General features: G+C 49.1%; 2 protein-coding genes across 3 annotated transcripts in view; one reads left to right on the plus strand and one right to left on the minus strand.

Annotated features, from left to right (window-relative positions):
* COG3 (component of oligomeric golgi complex 3) overlaps window positions 1–6,808 on the plus strand; it is a 71,351-nt gene extending 64,543 nt beyond the window's left edge. For both annotated transcript variants that reach the window (XM_060637149.2, XM_060637148.2), the window contains exons 22-23: window positions 295–393; window positions 4,861–6,808. In XM_060637149.2, the coding sequence (XP_060493132.1) occupies window positions 295–393; window positions 4,861–4,890 (129 nt within the window). In that variant the 3' untranslated portion in view covers window positions 4,891–6,808. The remainder of the gene's footprint in view (window positions 1–294; window positions 394–4,860) is intronic.
* A 4,048-nt stretch (window positions 6,809–10,856) lies between these two features.
* ERICH6B (glutamate rich 6B) overlaps window positions 10,857–16,085 on the minus strand; it is a 70,569-nt gene continuing 65,340 nt past the window's right edge. Inside the window, exons 14-15 of the mRNA XM_060637156.3 lie at window positions 14,016–14,241; window positions 10,857–11,753 (exon numbers count right to left, since the gene is read on the minus strand). Of these exons, the coding sequence (XP_060493139.3) occupies window positions 11,538–11,753; window positions 14,016–14,241 (442 nt within the window). The 3' untranslated portion in view covers window positions 10,857–11,537. The remainder of the gene's footprint in view (window positions 11,754–14,015; window positions 14,242–16,085) is intronic.

Here is a 16,085-nt window from a genome sequence, read left to right on the forward strand (position 1 = left end):
CAGACCAAGGAACAGACACATAACTGTAGAGAACAAACTGATAGTCAGCAGAGAGGAGGCAGGCGGGTGAAATAGGTGATGGTGATTAACGAGTACAGTTGTCATGATGAGCAGTATGTGTTTATGGAAGTGTTGACTCACTATATAGAACACTTGAAACTAATATCACACTGTATGTTAACTAGAATTTAAATGAAAACTTAAAAAGATTTAACATTCTTGGTGCTTCGTGTTCAAGACAACCACATGTTTCCGGTGACTCATTTAATATGATTGCCTCTTCTTCTTTCTAAGAATAATATTCAGCAAGTTTTCCAGAAATTCCATGTTTTGCTGAAGGAAGATTTTAGCCCTGAAGATACCCAGATCATTGCTTGTCCTTCTATGGAACAGGTAATCCATCATCAGAAGATCCTTGTTACTTTTTTTTTTTTTTTTTTTTTTTTTACATTTATTTATTTTTGAGAGACAGAGTGAGACAAAGTGAGAGTGGGGGAGAGGCAGGCGGAGTGGGGGAGAGAGGGAGACACAGGATCGGAAGCAAGCTCCAGGCTCTGAGCTGTCAGCACAGAGCCCGACGCGGGGCTCGAACTCATGAACTGTGAGATCATGACCTGAGCCGAAGTCGGATGCTCAACCAACTGAGCCACCCAGGTGCCCCTTTTCAAAAAAAAAAAAATTTTTTTTTTGATCCTTGTTACTTTTATTCCTTCTTGGTTGTTTTACTTGAATAGATAATGTCTTTGAGTAACTATGTTTTTAATTTTAATTAAAAAAATTATACATTACTGGGGTACCTGGGGTGGCTCAGTCAGTTAAGTGTCCGACTCTTGATTTTGGCTCAGGTCATGATCTCATGGATAGGAGACTGAGCCCCACGACGGGCTCCATGCTGGGTATGGAGCCTGCTTAAGATTCTCTCTCTCTCTCTCTCTCTCTCTCTCTCTCTCCCCCCCCCCTCCCGTGCATGCTTGCTCTCTGTCTCAAAAAAGTAAAAATTGTACATTGTTTTATTCTGATGAGCAGGAATTCAAACTTTGAGTTGCTGTCTCAGTTTTTTGGTGATGGTTTTATAATTTTGCTTTTTAATCCTTTCTGATATTGCAAGTTGCTGTGTTTAACATGAATGAACTGTTTGTGAAAATTCAAATAATGCTATTTAAGTTTTTAAATAATTTTATTTGAAGTATGCATGAAATGAGGCCCACATTTCAAATGAAAAAAAGTTATTTTAGGGATTCGATGTTAGGGAGAGAGAATGAAACACTTCTAAGTTTAAAGAACTGAATATAGAGCTCAGTCTGTGTTTACTATTATTCATGTATTCAGTTTAGCCAGCTAGTTTTTGTTGAGCATGTGTTATGTATTAGAGTAGGCTGGTACTAAGGAGGGTATTTGATTTCTGGTTTTAAGTTTGGTATAGCTTACAGGTTTTATATGTGTAAGGACTAGAAGCTGTGGGAACCTAATCAGAGTGGGTGGAGAGTTGGGGGAAGGACTGCAGGCAGTGAGTGTGGGTGAGTCTTTCAGGGGGTTTTAACACGTTGGGAGAGAAAAGTTGTAGCTGGAGGAGAAATGGGGTCTTTTAAAAATTGAGATAGAACTCCTATGCCATAAAATGCACCCTTTTAAAGTGGACAGTTCATTGGCTTTTAGTATATTCACTAAGTTGTACAACCATCACCACTATCTAATTCCAGAACATTTTCATGCCCTCCCAAAAGAAACCTCATACCCATTAGCAGATTCCCTGTTCCTCCACCTTCTATAATTTACTTTTTGTCTCTATGGATTTGCCCATTCTGTATATTTCATTAAATGGAATCATACAGCATGTTCCCTGTTAGGACTGGCTTCTTTCTCTTACCAGAATGTTTTTAAGAGTCTTCCATGTTTTAGCATGTATCAGAACTTTATTCTTTTTATGGCTTTATGTATTCCTTTATATGGATAGATGGGTCATATTTTAAAAAGCTGAGTCTATGGTTCCAGGATTTTAGTTAAAATACTTCTTTTATAAGTCGTTTGAAGTAATTATGTGCTGTGTGATTATACATACTAATTTGATATATATATAGTTAGGTTTTTTCCACCACTTTGATTTAATTTTGTTTTCTTATTATATAAACTACTTACATGGTTCCCAAGTCAGAATTATAGGATAAGGTAGAATTGGAGACATCCTGCTTTCCTTTCAGTCCCCTCCAGCTTTTCCTTCCTTTACCTTATAAATAAATATTATTATTTGTTACTGGATTATCTTTCCTTTTTTTTTTTCTTTTAAAGATGGGGGAAAATGCATGTTTGTATATTCATGAGGATCCAGAGAGAGGGAGAAAATGATGCTGGAAAAAATGCCCTTGAGTGGCGAAGTGGGGGACGGAACTTGGAGGGTGGAGCCTTTGTTAGTTCATAGGTATGGGGTGTTCGGTCGTGAAAGGAAAGACAACTGAGTGTTTGGGCACACGTGGGAGGTGGTGGACAGGATAGGACCTCATAGAAGCTCTCATCTGATGGCTTCATGTTTGTGAGTGAAACGGGAAGCAGGGTCATCATTAAAAGGGAGGAGGCAGGCTCATTTGAGTTCCGTGGTTAAGGATCCAAGAGAGACCATTCAGCATGGTTGACTGGTTTTCCTCCAGTTGTGTCCAGTGGCGTGAATGTGGGTGTGGGGTAGCCAGGTGGGGCTTGCCAAAAACATGCAGATTCTGCGCTCCCACTAGACTCCTGCAGGCAGGATGCACACGTTAGTGTATGTGTATGTTTGTAACTTAAAAGTTCTGTGGTAGATAATCACTCTTAGGGACAACTCAGTTGCTTTGCTCTGCCTTTGTTCAGTGTTCTCTTGATGAACTGCTACATTGGTTTCATGAGATACCAGTAGGTCGCCACCTAAGGTTTGAAAAACACTGATAGAGAGAGACCCATCATTCTGTGCCTGGATCCTCTTTCAGAACCATTAACCTTTTCTAGATAAAAATAATAATAAATAATAATAAGAATAGCTGATATTACTGACTGCTGCCAAGCACTATTCTAAGCATTTGATATATATTATCTTATTTGATCTTCACTTGACTCCCCTATATTTGCCCCATTTTATCGATGAAGAAGCTGTGGTCCAGAAAGGTTAAGTAGCTTGGCTGAGTTACGCACAAGGTAGGAACCAGAGTCTTGGATTGTTGCTGGAGGGAACCCTCTGGCTTACTGTTGCCCATTGAGGAGCACCTCGCCGGCTCAGTTGCTAGAGTGTACGACTGACTCTTGGTTTTCGGAGTCATGAGTTCAAGCCCCATGTTGGGCGTAGAGGTTACTTAAAAAAAAAAAAAAAATTCCCTGTAAATGGAATGTTTGTGCCCCGTTTTCTTAAGATCCAATATATAGCACACAGATTTTGGGGGGTAACTTTTTTTTGTTGTAATTTCAAACTTATAGGAATAAGGTAATATTCCTCATGGTAATATTGGTAATAAGGAACTTTACCCAGTTGTTTACATTTTCCTCCATTTGCTTTATCTTTAGTTTTCTCCCTTCCCCTCCCACTCCACCCCTCTTTTGCAATTTGAGAGGAAGTTGGGAGACACTGTGCTCCTTTACTTGGAAATGGTTGTGTATTTCCCAAGAACAAGGAGTTCTTTGACCCTACCCCCACGCAGTGATCAAAATAGGAAATACAACATTGATACTATTATCTAATCAACAGTCCATAATCAGATTTCTTCAGTTGTCCCAGTAATGTCCTTTATAGATACATCTCTCCTGGTCTGGGGTCCAGCCCAGATGTTGCTTTCAGGTGCCACTTCTCTTTAGTTTCTTTTAACCTGGAGCAGCTCTTCAGCCTTTTGGGCTTTGTGTGTGTGTGCGTGTGTGTGTATTTATTTTTTTGTGTGAGAGAGGGGGCGCAAGTGAGCAAGGGCAGAGAGAAGAGAGAAGGGGAGCTCACCCAAAGTGGGGCTCGAACTCATGAACCATGAGATCATGACCTGAGCCAGTCAGATGCTTAACCGACTGAGCCACCCAAGTGCCCCTTTTTGGCTTTGTTGACCATGACAGGCCAGTTAATATCCCTTTATTTGGTGTCGTCTGTTCCGTCATGATTAGATTGAGGTTTTGTACTTTTGGCAGGAAAAACACAGAGGTTATTTTGCATCCCTCTCACTGGAAGTGCAAGTTTATAGAAGAGATTAAGGGACAATTATTTTGATTACTGAAACAGTTTGTCCTGTGTGGAAGGGTTCCTTGCCGAGTTCATTTAACCGCAAGTCTTGTCGTCCGGCTGACAGATTGTCCGTGTGCAGACTGCAGTCCCCCTGCCCCACCCCACGGTGTGTCGGTTTCTCTGGTTGTCCTTGGGGGCCACTCCGTGTCACGCCCTCCTTTACCGGGTGGGCAGGGTGCTCCAGGAGTCAGGCAGAATTCGAGTGTGAGCTGAAATTCACTCCTCAGGCCTGTTCTTATGCATTTAAAATAGTCACTCACAAAATTCAGCTTATACACAGCGCTTCCCACAATACACTCTGCACAGAAAAAGGTGAAACTGATTAGATTTATTTCTATCCCTTGTCAGGGTTAGGATGTAGGGTTTTTTTCCTTGTCATTTTCATTGGATTCTAAATAAGTTTGATTCGGTGACCCTTCACAGGCCGCCACAAAGCCCGCTGCCCTGCGGCTGCTTTAGAAATCAGTACGGCATTGTGGGTCCAGCCACGTTCGTTTGGCTTCTTAAAACTCTGAGGCTTTTTCTCTCATTCTTGTTTTTTTGTTTGTTTTTCCTCTCATTCTGATTTGAGGATCTGAGCAACGTTTTTGAGTGTGATGTTCTACAGCAGAACTAACATAGCCTTTCACTTTGCTTTTCAGCTGAACCTTCTACTGTCCGTTTCTAAATAACCAGGCCCGGCAGGCCATGCATGCCGCTGTCTGTCCTGTTGGAGCGGGCTGGGAAGTCTGGCAGCCTGCAGGACACCGAGGAACTGTCTGTGGGAATGTCCCCGAGAACCACGCAGGTGCGCTGCTCAGTGCTGACTACAGAATGAAAAATAAGCAGAGTGTTGGAAAGATTGGTGTTTCCCTTTTAAAAACATCACAATGCCAAAGATTAATCTAGGCGTGTGAGAACTGCCTTCTTTAAATGGTCACGAGAAACAGGAGTTTTTCGGGGTAGCTGTGGTGGGCACGCAGTGAAATGGTTCTTAGCAAACGACATGCAATGAAAATCGGTTACAGTAAGAGGCGCGAAGAAGAACTTTACAGAAATACAGTTAATTAGAAAGCTTCTAAGAGTAAGGTTTGTTAAAGCCTGAAACACTGCAACACTTTGAGCCACTGAACATTCCACAGAGGCTATTTTTTTTACTTCCAGAAATCTCATTTCTACACTCTATTTAATGTAATGTTCCTCCTATCACTTTGAAGTTTAGTTTGAGGTAGATTGGATGCATCTGAGAACACACTCTGCTTTCCGGGGAATTCGGGGTGTTATCTTTTCTGTGTGTTTGATGTGAGGTAGTTTCAAGATGCAAGGACTCCGTGTAAGGTCCCAGTGTCGGTACTCCTTGAACTGCTTAGGTGCAGAAACGTTCAAAAGCAGGGCCTGGCGCCTCCCGACAATAGAGATGTGCCGTATCTTTAATGAGAATCTTCACGGTGCAATAGTCTGTGTTTGCGAGTGGGAAGTACCAATTAAGGTGGCTTAAATCCGGCACGTCGGGGAGAGAAGGAAACCTGATGAATAGTGCGTCTCGTGCACGAAGGTCAGGGTCACCAGCTTTCTGTGCACTGCCTTCGGTTTTAGTAGCTCTTGGAAAAGTGAACACCTCCGTGTCCCGTGCATCCGTTCATTGGCTGTGCTGGGCCCCAGGCCGGTGGGCCCCTAGCCCTGCTACAGCAGGAAACCTTCTACTGACCGAGACCAGGAGGATGAAGGTGGCCCACCCCTTGACATCTCCCGTACTCTGTTGGGGATCATCACATAAATTATGCACATCTCTGAGTTTTCCTACTGAAAACTGTTTCCTGATTGAATAGGCTGCTTTTTGGTTCAGGAGGAGTTGGGAGTTATTCAGACACTATCTAGGAGTAGAACACTGATGAGGGTTCTGGAATGTAGCCAGCAGACCTCATTCTGCAGGGCCGTAGGGCATTTCTCATCCCCTTCAAGCAGACTCGCAGTGTGTGGATAGGTTGCATATCCCGATGTCTGTCATTTTAAACAGGTCACTTGTTTTTCACCTCTGTTTAAATTGGTGACGAATGTGGCTTGATAGAGCTTAGCAGTGTATTTTGGGAAGGAAAGAGGTGAAGAGGGTCCATATTCATTCTCTGACATGAAATGAATGATACAGGAAGATTATATTTACTTCCACTTACTATTTTAAATACATGTCTAATGAAATAAACTGTAAAATACCCCGTTTTCTGTATTATATGTACATTTGATTTTTTAATAACCTTTCCAAAGAAATGAGGGCATGATTATTGTACATTACTGTGACTGATTTAATCTGATGTACAGAACAAGTTGTGTTCTACTTAAGGATAAAAATATTTGATGGCACTCATTCTTGTGTTCTGAATCTTTTATTCCTGAAACACTCGAACATCTTACAAAGTGCGAAGTAGGTGGTAGTGATCCAACTTGTTTGCTAAATGAATATTTGTTTAAATCTGTACAGTTTCAAGTGTTTACTTATACAAAGAGTGTACATACTTTCAAATAATTAATTTAAAATGCTTTATATTATTTGGCTAGAAATCGCTGTTTTTAATAAATGTGAATTTTTTTAAAAATAAAGATTTTCGCTTCCTACTTTTCCTTACATGTCTGTAATGTGTATGGATTCTTTTTAAAAATATTTTTCGATCGAAGTTTTTAGTGAGGTAGCTTGTGATTCACATGCAGTTATGAGAAATAGTAGTGGGAGAAGTTTCTCCCAACGGGAACATCTTGTGAAGGTAGAACGCATTATCACAAGCAGAATATTGACATTGGTACACTCTGCCAATCTCTTCAGATTTCCTCAGTTTACTTATGCTGTGTCGATCTTTTAGTAAGATAATTATTGTGGAAAGACATTTTTGAAGCATCTTAACATGTTTCATCAGTTGAAAGATAATTTTTTTCTTTGTTTGCAAAACTGCCCATTTCCTGAATACCATCATCAGCACAAGTAGTCGTGTTGAAATTTAGTGTTACTGAAGTAGCAGTAAAAAGTCTGTATTTTGCCCCTGGCTTAACAACCCCGTATCTGTAGATTCCCCTCTGCTGTTTATCAGGTTACAAGAAAGAATAGTCAACCTTAGTTTTCAGAGAGGTATTTGGTGAGAGAATGTTGCTTCTCGGAAGAGAGGGACTCTACTGCTCCCTCCCTGGAGCGCCTGTTCCTGGTGGTGACTGCATTAGCTTGTCTGTCTTCTGATGGCCTTGTCTGTCTTCTGCGCCTCTGTCCGGCTGGCCTCGCCTCCTCCCTACCCTTCCTCCAGATCTGCCCGCTCCTTGAGGGCACGCACAGAAGACGCCGCTGTCTCACTCGGGCAGGAAAGGGCTCTGTTGGAAGGAGATGGGGGACCCGGACAGACCAGAGGCTGGAGGGCCAGAGGGACAGGAACCGGAAACATCACAGATGTACATGTTTTTTTTAAAACCGAAGGAGCTGGTCCAGCCCACGGCAGTGGTAGGGTCCTGGACTGGGCGTCGTCACTGCTGCTTCCTCTTGGGCAAGCTCGGGACGACAGTCTCTCTCTGTCCCAGTTCCTACCGATTTATTGCCTCTCAGCTCCACATCCACCTTTTTTTGGCCCCTCTTTTAGACTCGGGAGCTGGACCCTGAGAACATTCCTCCTTTGCCAGCGGGTGCAGGGTTAGGCTTCCCAGGGGAAGGGGCCTCCTGTTTCTGGTGTGTTATTTTCCGTCTACACGCAGCTGAGGCAGTGGCAGTGCTTGGGAGGCTGGCGGCGCTCGCTCTCTAGGGAGATTTCTTGAGCTTTCTTGGTCTCCAAGTAGGAAGCGTGCAGCTCCCGGCACTGCGGTGAAGTTCCCCACCAGCCAACGGGGGCGGCCGGCCTCCCCCTTGGTGCTGGTGGGGGCCCTTCCAGGTTCTTGGTTCGCTGCTGGGCTCCTCTGCAGAGAGGGGAGCGGAGGCGGGGAGGGGGTGGGAACCCGGGCCTTGCATCGGCTCTTCCTGCTTTTCAGAGTTCTCTTTGGGTTCTCGTTTAGCGTCAGCTGGTTAATCCTTTATACTACATTTTCTCCGTTCAGATCGTTCAGATCAGGTGAGGCTTGTGTCCCGCCTGGACCCTGACTGATGCAACCCTATTCACAAAGCTTCTGTAGTGGGAGGCAGGGCGCGGCTGCCCCCCAGAGCCACTCACAAGCGGGGGTTTCCTTCGGTAGAGGCTGGAGGTTGGACAGCCAAGGAAAGATACTGCCCCACCATGTCTCCACGTGCTCTATTCGGGTCTGCCCCAGATGCCCACTCTCCCCAGGTCCCTGTACAGGCCGTCAGCTCTCCCGTGGGCCCCCAGCGTGTGCCCCCACCACCACCCCCCCTTCATTCTGTGACCCCGTCCCCCTCACCCAGGGGACTCTGCTTTGCTGTGCTCCACCACAAAGGAATGGTCACGCTGTTTTGCTCTTGCTTGCTGCTCTGCTGCCCACGCGGTAATCCCCCTGGGGGCAGACAACCTGTTCTTTTCTCTTTGGACCCTGAGCACGTGGCGGGTGCTCAGTGTGTGTCTGTTGCACGACCTCATTAGTTACTGAATTTGTAATTTTGTGGGCAGCGCACGAGGCTCCATTTGCCTTGGGGCGTGCGCGCACCCCTTACGGTACTCGTGAGGAGACCCTTGTGTGTAACCGAGCGGGTTGGTGTGCATAAACGGACCAACTCAGTTCATTTTCATTTCCCAGGGAAGTACCTTTCCCCCGCAAGTCACTGAAGATAAAATGATAGTAAGTCAGAATTTGCCCTCTCTGGAAGGTGAGGGTCTGGGAGGGGCCCGGGGGGGGGGGGGGAGGCAGAGAGTGTGTCGCCGGTTGAATTGTGTCCCCCTCCCCCTACATTCCTGTGTTGAAGTCCTACCCCCCCCAGTAGGACTGGAAACGGGGCCTTATTTGGAAATAGGGTTGTTGTAGACGTGGTTAGTCAAGATGAGGCCATACCCGAGTAGATCAGGCCGCTCATCCAGTGTGACTGGTGTCCGTATAAAAAAGGGGAATCATACATACACACACACACACACACACACACACACCTGCCAGGTGCTCGTATAAAAAAGGGGAATCAGGGGCGCCTGGGTGGCTCAGTCGGTTAAGCCTCCGACTTCAGCTCAGGTCACAGTCTCGCAGTATGTGAGTTCGAGCCCCGCGTTGGGCTCTGGTCTGACGGCTCAGAGCCTGGAGCCTGCTTCTGATTCTGTGTCTCCCTCTCTCTCTGACCCTCCCCCTTTCATGCTCTGTCTCTCTCTGTCTCAAAAATAAATAAATGTTAAAAAAAAAAAATTAAAAAAAAAAAAAGGGGGAATCACACACACACACACACACACACCCGCCAGGTGCTCGTATAAAAAAGGGGAATCACACACACACACACACACACCCACTAGAAGCCTAGGTGCTCGTATAAAAAAGGGGACGGACACACACACACACACACACCCCCGCCAGGTGCTCTAGCCGCGCCGAGGACCCACTAGAAGCCCAGGAGGACCCACTAGAAGCTGGGCGGAGCCAGAACACAACTTCGCCTCCTGCCTTCGGAGGGAAGCCCTTCATCAGGGACCTCCAGCCGCCAGAGGCCTGCGACAGTAAGTGTCGGAGGTGGAAGGCACCCGGCGCGTGGCCTCTGCGAGGACAGCGCTGGCGCACATGGTGGGGGGTGGGGATCTGGCTCTGCCGCGTGGCCGGTCGGCTGGCGGGTCGCCTCGTTTCCCTCCCGGTCTGGGAGGTGATTCGCGTTCCCTGAGGAAGGTAGTCCCTGATGGCCGTGCCGTTGTGTCCACTCTTGGGTAACACCGGCACGGAGGGGCCGGAAATCCATACTTCCGTGTGAAATCTCTGGTCTTTGAACTGTTGGCAACGGGATATGTTAAAATGGGGCTGACCAGACGAAACGCCTCTGCGAGGCCACCTGTTTCCAAGCTCTGCATTAGTGGAAGAGTGCTGTCAGGTTTGCGAAAGGAGAAAGATCTGGGCGAGGGCCCGGCCGCTGATGGGGAGCCCCCACACGGAGCAGCACGGAGCAGGGTGCTTTGCAGACACTGACGCCTCTCATCCCTGGTGTGTAACTGGGAGGTGAGCTCTGTGGTCGTCCTCCTATTACAGATGAGGAAACTGAGTCACAGGGGGGGCCCACGACCTTGCCTGGGGTCCCATAGCTAGCTGGGGCCGGCTGATCCCAGGGCACGGATGCTTTCAATGCCCTGGCGACCTGCCTCCAGTCCCGTGGAGGATGGGGGGGCGGGGGACATGGGGGCCGGCTCTGAGACACAGCCACCACGAGCCTGGGGGAACTTGGCGGCTGCAGAGACCAACTTAGGTCTCTAGTGCCTGCTGGAAAAAGGGCTTCTGTGCGCCCTGAGCATGGGCGCAGAACCATCAGGGCACGTCAAACGCTGACGCGGGCTTGCACGGGCGGCTGCTACGGTGCTGGTGTCATTTGTGGCTCGTGACCTTGCCACCAGACGACTGTTGTTTTAGCTGATGATACCATTTGCCGACAAGGTATGGCGGATGGTGGGAGTGACCGTGCACGGCCCCCACTGCCAGCCCTCTCTTCCAGTTGTCATGGTTCGGGGTGATGAGGACTTCGGTGAAGGTTGGTGGCAGGCAGGGTGAGATCGGCAGGGAAGCGGGGCTGCGAAGGTGGGGCTCTGCTGTCACTGTGGCAGCAGGGGGATGGCTCATTGGCCCCTTGCCAGGCTGGCTGGGAGGAAGGGGTTTCCTATCCGGTCTCGGTTTAAGCTGCAGTGGAGGCCATCCTGGGGAGCTGGGGTACCCCAGGGATGTATGAAAGGCACACAGTAGGGGGCTGTCCGGCCCCTAAGTCCCCCTTTTCTAGAAACTGCCCCTCCCCCTGCAGAGATATCAAGACACAGCCCCACCCTTCCTTACCACACAGGACTGCACCAAGAGTGCCTCCTGATCCAGCCAGCTGGGAGAGGCCGGCTTTGAGACCGTCTGTGTCCTGAGTCAACCCAAGTAGGCTTCCGCGTGGAAGTGACCAGTGGAAGCGAGCGGGACGGGTGTTGACATGTATTGCCTACCGAAACAACGCACTTCTCGTGCTATCGGCTCAGGGCCGAGTCTTTTCTGTGCCCGGCTACAGAGTCTCTTAGCCCCTTGAAAAATGGTTTTCCAAACTGAGGCGCTGTGATAAGTCCCAAATGACAAACCAACCCTCAGAAGACATGAAGAGGGCTTTGGGGTTTTCCTTGGCGCTCCTGATGACTCCACCTTTCTGAGATGCTCAGCAGATGCTGGCGGGGGACGGGGGGTGGGGTGGGGTGGGTGGGTGGCCGGTCACCAGCTGGTGGCTGTCCTAGTCTGGGAGGTACGATTTCTCCTTCCGTTTCATGTTGCCTACTGCCAAGGAACTGGCAGCCGCTATGAAGTTTTCCAAATCAGGGATGGTCAGGAAATTCAGGAGCCTACTCATTTTTCCCAGGAGGATCTGCATCTTCCGGGCCGCTGAACCACATTCTACCTCCAGGATTGCTTTCTGCCTCATTTCACTCAGCACCTCCGGGGTTATGGACTGTGGGAATTCAGAAAAGGCTGGGTGAGCATAAATGCTGCCCAGGCGTCGTGATTTCCACCTCAGGATCAGGCCCCCTGTTGGCCAAGACCAAGCCTTCTCTGGAAACTTCGCCGAGGGGCACGCCTCTGCTCCCGGCCTTGCCCCCAGCAGTACGTCTCTCATTGGCCTGGGCCTGTGGCCACCTGGCCGCAGAGATGTGGGCTGAGGACACACCGAAGCCTGACCCCAAACCAAAGGGTTGCTGGCTCCTGGGCCCTCAAGTGGCCTGCCTTGCAAAGGCTGTGCCTTCCTGGGGGTGTCTGGCTTCTCCCCGTGGATTCCTACCGAGGTGGGGCAGGGAGGGAGATGTCGTGGCATGAAGGGTCTTATTTAAGCCTTACAACGATGTGGTGTCCGTTTTGCAGACAATAATGGGCACGGGAAGTGTAGGAGGCCTGCCTGGTGCCTCACAGGAAGTGGACGGGCTGGCGTGTTCCTCCTAGGACACCCCACCTGCCTGGCACAGATAGACCTGCTGACGAGTCACGTGTGTGCTGCGTTGCTTCATTTGGGGCCCACCCTCCACTGGCAGAGCCCCTGGACTCCTCCTGGACTCTGCCTACACCGGCCTTTACCTGCCCCTCCTCCTGGGCACTGGCTTCCTTTTGTGGCCCTCCTCCCTCAGTAAAACTGTCCGAAGGCCAGCGGCCCGGGTCCTCCCACCCCTGTCAACCCAGCTGCTCCCTTAGCTCATCAGCACGGTGCGGTGGGGGCCGAGTGGGTGGCTGGGGGACTGGGTCGGCCGCTCTGGGACATCTGGGGTAGGTAAGGACGTTCGGACATGACTATTCAGCATGCAAAATGGCAGGCCTCGCCAGGCCAGGTGACCAGCTGCCCACTTCTGGCTGTCTACCGTTCCCAGTTGGAAAACACCTCGGTCCTGGGCGAGCCGAACCCACCACATTCCCTCCGCTCCCTTCCAGTGATTTCATTCGGCCTCATTTTGCCCGAGTCTGCTGTTCGGTTGCTTTGTCCATCAACCTACTGCTCTGTCTGCTCACCTCCCGGAAAACATGTCTGTTTGTCTCTCTCCCCAGACAGGCAGTCCTACTTTCAGAGACCTCGAACGCCTCTCTGGTGGGTCTGGAAACAGAGCCTTCTGTGCATGGTGAAGGGGAAGTCAGAGCAAGAGCAGGGTCTTGTGTGGGTCCCAGTGGGGGCGGGGGAAAAGGACACCCTATTCCTCTCCTGCACTCTGGGCCTGGGGAAGGGTCTCGAGAACCCACCTTCTTGCCCTCTTACAGTCAGAACCACAGGGTGCACACTCACCATTTGTAGTGGGTTGAACTGTGGCCCCCGAAAGCTATGTCTGAGTCCTAATCCCCAGCACCCGGGGCTCCCACACCCACCGCCCCGCACCATCACCTGGCAAGCTTTTAAGGAATGCAGATCTCCAGGCCCCTCCCCAGACTGACCGGTAACTGTGTTTGAAAACAGGGTTTTTGCAGATGTCATTAAGGATCTCAGTATGAGGCCATCCAGGACTTACTGTGGGCCCTAAGTCCAGCGTCGGGTGTCCTTACAAAAGAAAGGAGAGGGAGACTGGACACACAGACGGACCCAGAGAAGAAGGCTGTGTGAGGGTGGAGGGTTGAACCGATGCCGTAGCAAGCCAGCGAATGCCTGGGGCCACCAGAAGTTGGGAGAGGCAAGGAGGGACTCTCCCCGAGAGCCTGCGGAGGGAGCGTGGCCCTGATGATACCTGGATTTCAGACCTCTAGTCCCCAGGGCTGTGAGGGTGAGTTCCTGTTGTAAGCCACCCGATTTGTGGTAATTTGCTATGGCAGCCCGAGGACACGAATCTGTCTTGGCTACTTTCTTGCCCGACTTGGGCGGCACACCCTCAACTCCCCGGTGCTCATTTGTTTCAAGATGAGTGGTCTGGGGAGGAGAGATGAGGATACCCACGGCAGGACTGGGAACGTAGGTTTCCCCCTTGTGTCTGTCCCTGCCTACTGACGGGGCTGTCGTGTCAGGGGAACTACTGAAGGTTGACACCTTTGCTTTCTCGTCTGAGCTCTTTGAGGCTGTCCGGCTCCTCGGCTCCAAGTCTCAAGGGCTCGGAAGTGACTGATTGCTTCTGTTGTGGTCAAGCATCAGGTCAGCGAAGGTGGCCGTGTCGGTTCTCCGTCGGTTGCAGAGATGCCGAACGTGGCCCAGAGAGAGGCCGGTGGCCTGGACCGGCGGGCAGCAGCCTGGCAGAGGGAGGTGAGACCTTACCTTGTACTTGGTGCCCAGGTTTAAGCGGATGTGCTTCTGTTGGTGGCTGAAGCAGAAGGTGATCTTGTCCTGGCTCCTTATTTGTAGTTTGATGTACTGGTTGATTTTCAAGGAGATGGACTGGACGGGCGGCGCGTGGACGTGCAGGTTCAGATTCCACCAGTTCCAGGCCTTCTGGTATTTGCCTTTGGGGAAGTAGTAGCCCAGGTTTTGGCTCAGGCTCAACCTAGACCAGAAGGGATCAGGTAACCGTGGCGCTGGGCCCTTGTGCGCGGGGCAGAGCCTCTCCTGTGGCGAATGCAGACCTGCCCCCCTCCCCTGCCTCCTTCCCTTTCTCCTCCCTCCTGGCCTGGAGGCTCCCACACCCACCGCCCCGCACAATCACCTGGGAAGCTTTTAAGGAATGCAGATCTTCAGGCCCCACCCCAGACGGACAGAATGTGAATCCAGAAGGTGGGGGTCAGCCCTTCCCCAGTGTGCACAGCATCCTTCCCTTTGGGTTTTGGACCCGGAGAAGATGTGGTATCTCTTGCCTGCCTTATTGGAGAATTTTTAAAAATGCTTTATGTGAGGCTAAGTCAAATGTCCTAAAACTTTTTTTGCCCATAATTTTATGTATGTCCCTGAACAAGCCACATATATTCTCTGAGCCTAAGTTTCTTCATCAAGAAAATAAAAGTAGTTCCTAGATTTCCCTAAGGTCTCTTCTGGCCTTGAAAGCGAGTGTCACTGGGGACAAGAGGCCCTAATGAATGTCACCAGGTAATGATCTGAGAGAATTGGCTGAGTTTCTTGCCCCCGCTACTTAGCATCCAGTAACTTCTTCTACCTTTGAGGCATTGATTTCTGCACAAAAGGCCCCCAGGGCAAGGCAGATACCTCTGAGAACAAAGTTGTCAACTAGGAAATGAGGCATCTGGGTGGCTCAGTGGGTTCAGTGTCCAACTCTTGATCTCAGCTCAGGTCATGATCTCACAGTTCGTGAGATCTAGGCTCTGCACTAATGAATGGTGTGGAACCTGTTGGGGATTCTGTCTCTCCCTCTCTCTCTGCCCCTCCCTCTCTATCTCAAAATAAATAAACACACTTAAAAAATTAAAAAAAAAACCTCAAAGAGAAAAAGAAAAAAAAAAAAAAAAAGAAAGGAGAAAACCCCCAAACACACAGAAATTAAAAAAAAAAAAACTTAAAGAATATGTAAGAAAATATTCTTAAAAACCAAGGCTGGGAGAGTGAAACAAATATTTGGAAGTAAAAACAAAAGTCTGGTTTTGACTACCAAGAAGAAAAGCATTATAAAGTTGATACAAGACGGTAGGCATTTCCCACTCCATGACCACTTAGTAGGGAAGGGAAGTGGGAAATCCTGAAAACGCTGAGTACTTACCCCAAAAAGGTAGAGAAAGATTTTGAAGTGGCTGGATTACCTTGATTTGGCGGGATGAAGTTTCCCACTATTGCCAGAAATGGGAACTTAATGGGGTGCCTGGGTGGCTCAGCCGGTTAAGCGTCTGACTTCGGCTCAGGTCATGATCTCACAGCTCGTGAGTTTGAGCCCCGTGTCGGGCTCTGTGCTGACAGCTCAGAGCTCAGAGCCTGGAGCCTGCTTCGGATTCTGTGTCTCCCTCTCTCTCTCTGCTCCTCCCCCGCTTGTGCTCTGTCTCTGTCTCTCTCTCCCAAAAATGAATAAAATGTAAAAAAAAAATTTTTTTTTTAAATTGCAAACTTAAGTTCAGTTGCACTGAGATATTTAGAAGTTTGGTTTTGTGTACAATACATGAGACTCCAAAGCACTCACCACGCCCTCCTCTCTGAGCCACCTGGAACAGAGGGGCACTGGGTCTTTCTAAGGCAATTGTCACCAGGTTTGACTCTCAAGAAGCATGGAGGAGATACAGCCCGTGGAACGGGTCACTGTGAGTCTGTGTTTGCTGTTTCACGCACGAGGAAGCAATGGCACGAAGGACAGAGTGCCTTCCCTGAGGTCAGGGACCTGCCTTGCTGCCCTCACGATACCCATCGTCCCCTTTGCAACATGTGCAAGTCGGAGAAACAAATTCACAAGCGAAT

Source organism: Panthera onca, chromosome A1, assembly GCF_046562875.1.
Source record: "Panthera onca isolate mPanOnc1 chromosome A1, mPanOnc1 haplotype 2, whole genome shotgun sequence".
NCBI lineage: Eukaryota > Metazoa > Chordata > Mammalia > Carnivora > Felidae > Panthera > Panthera onca.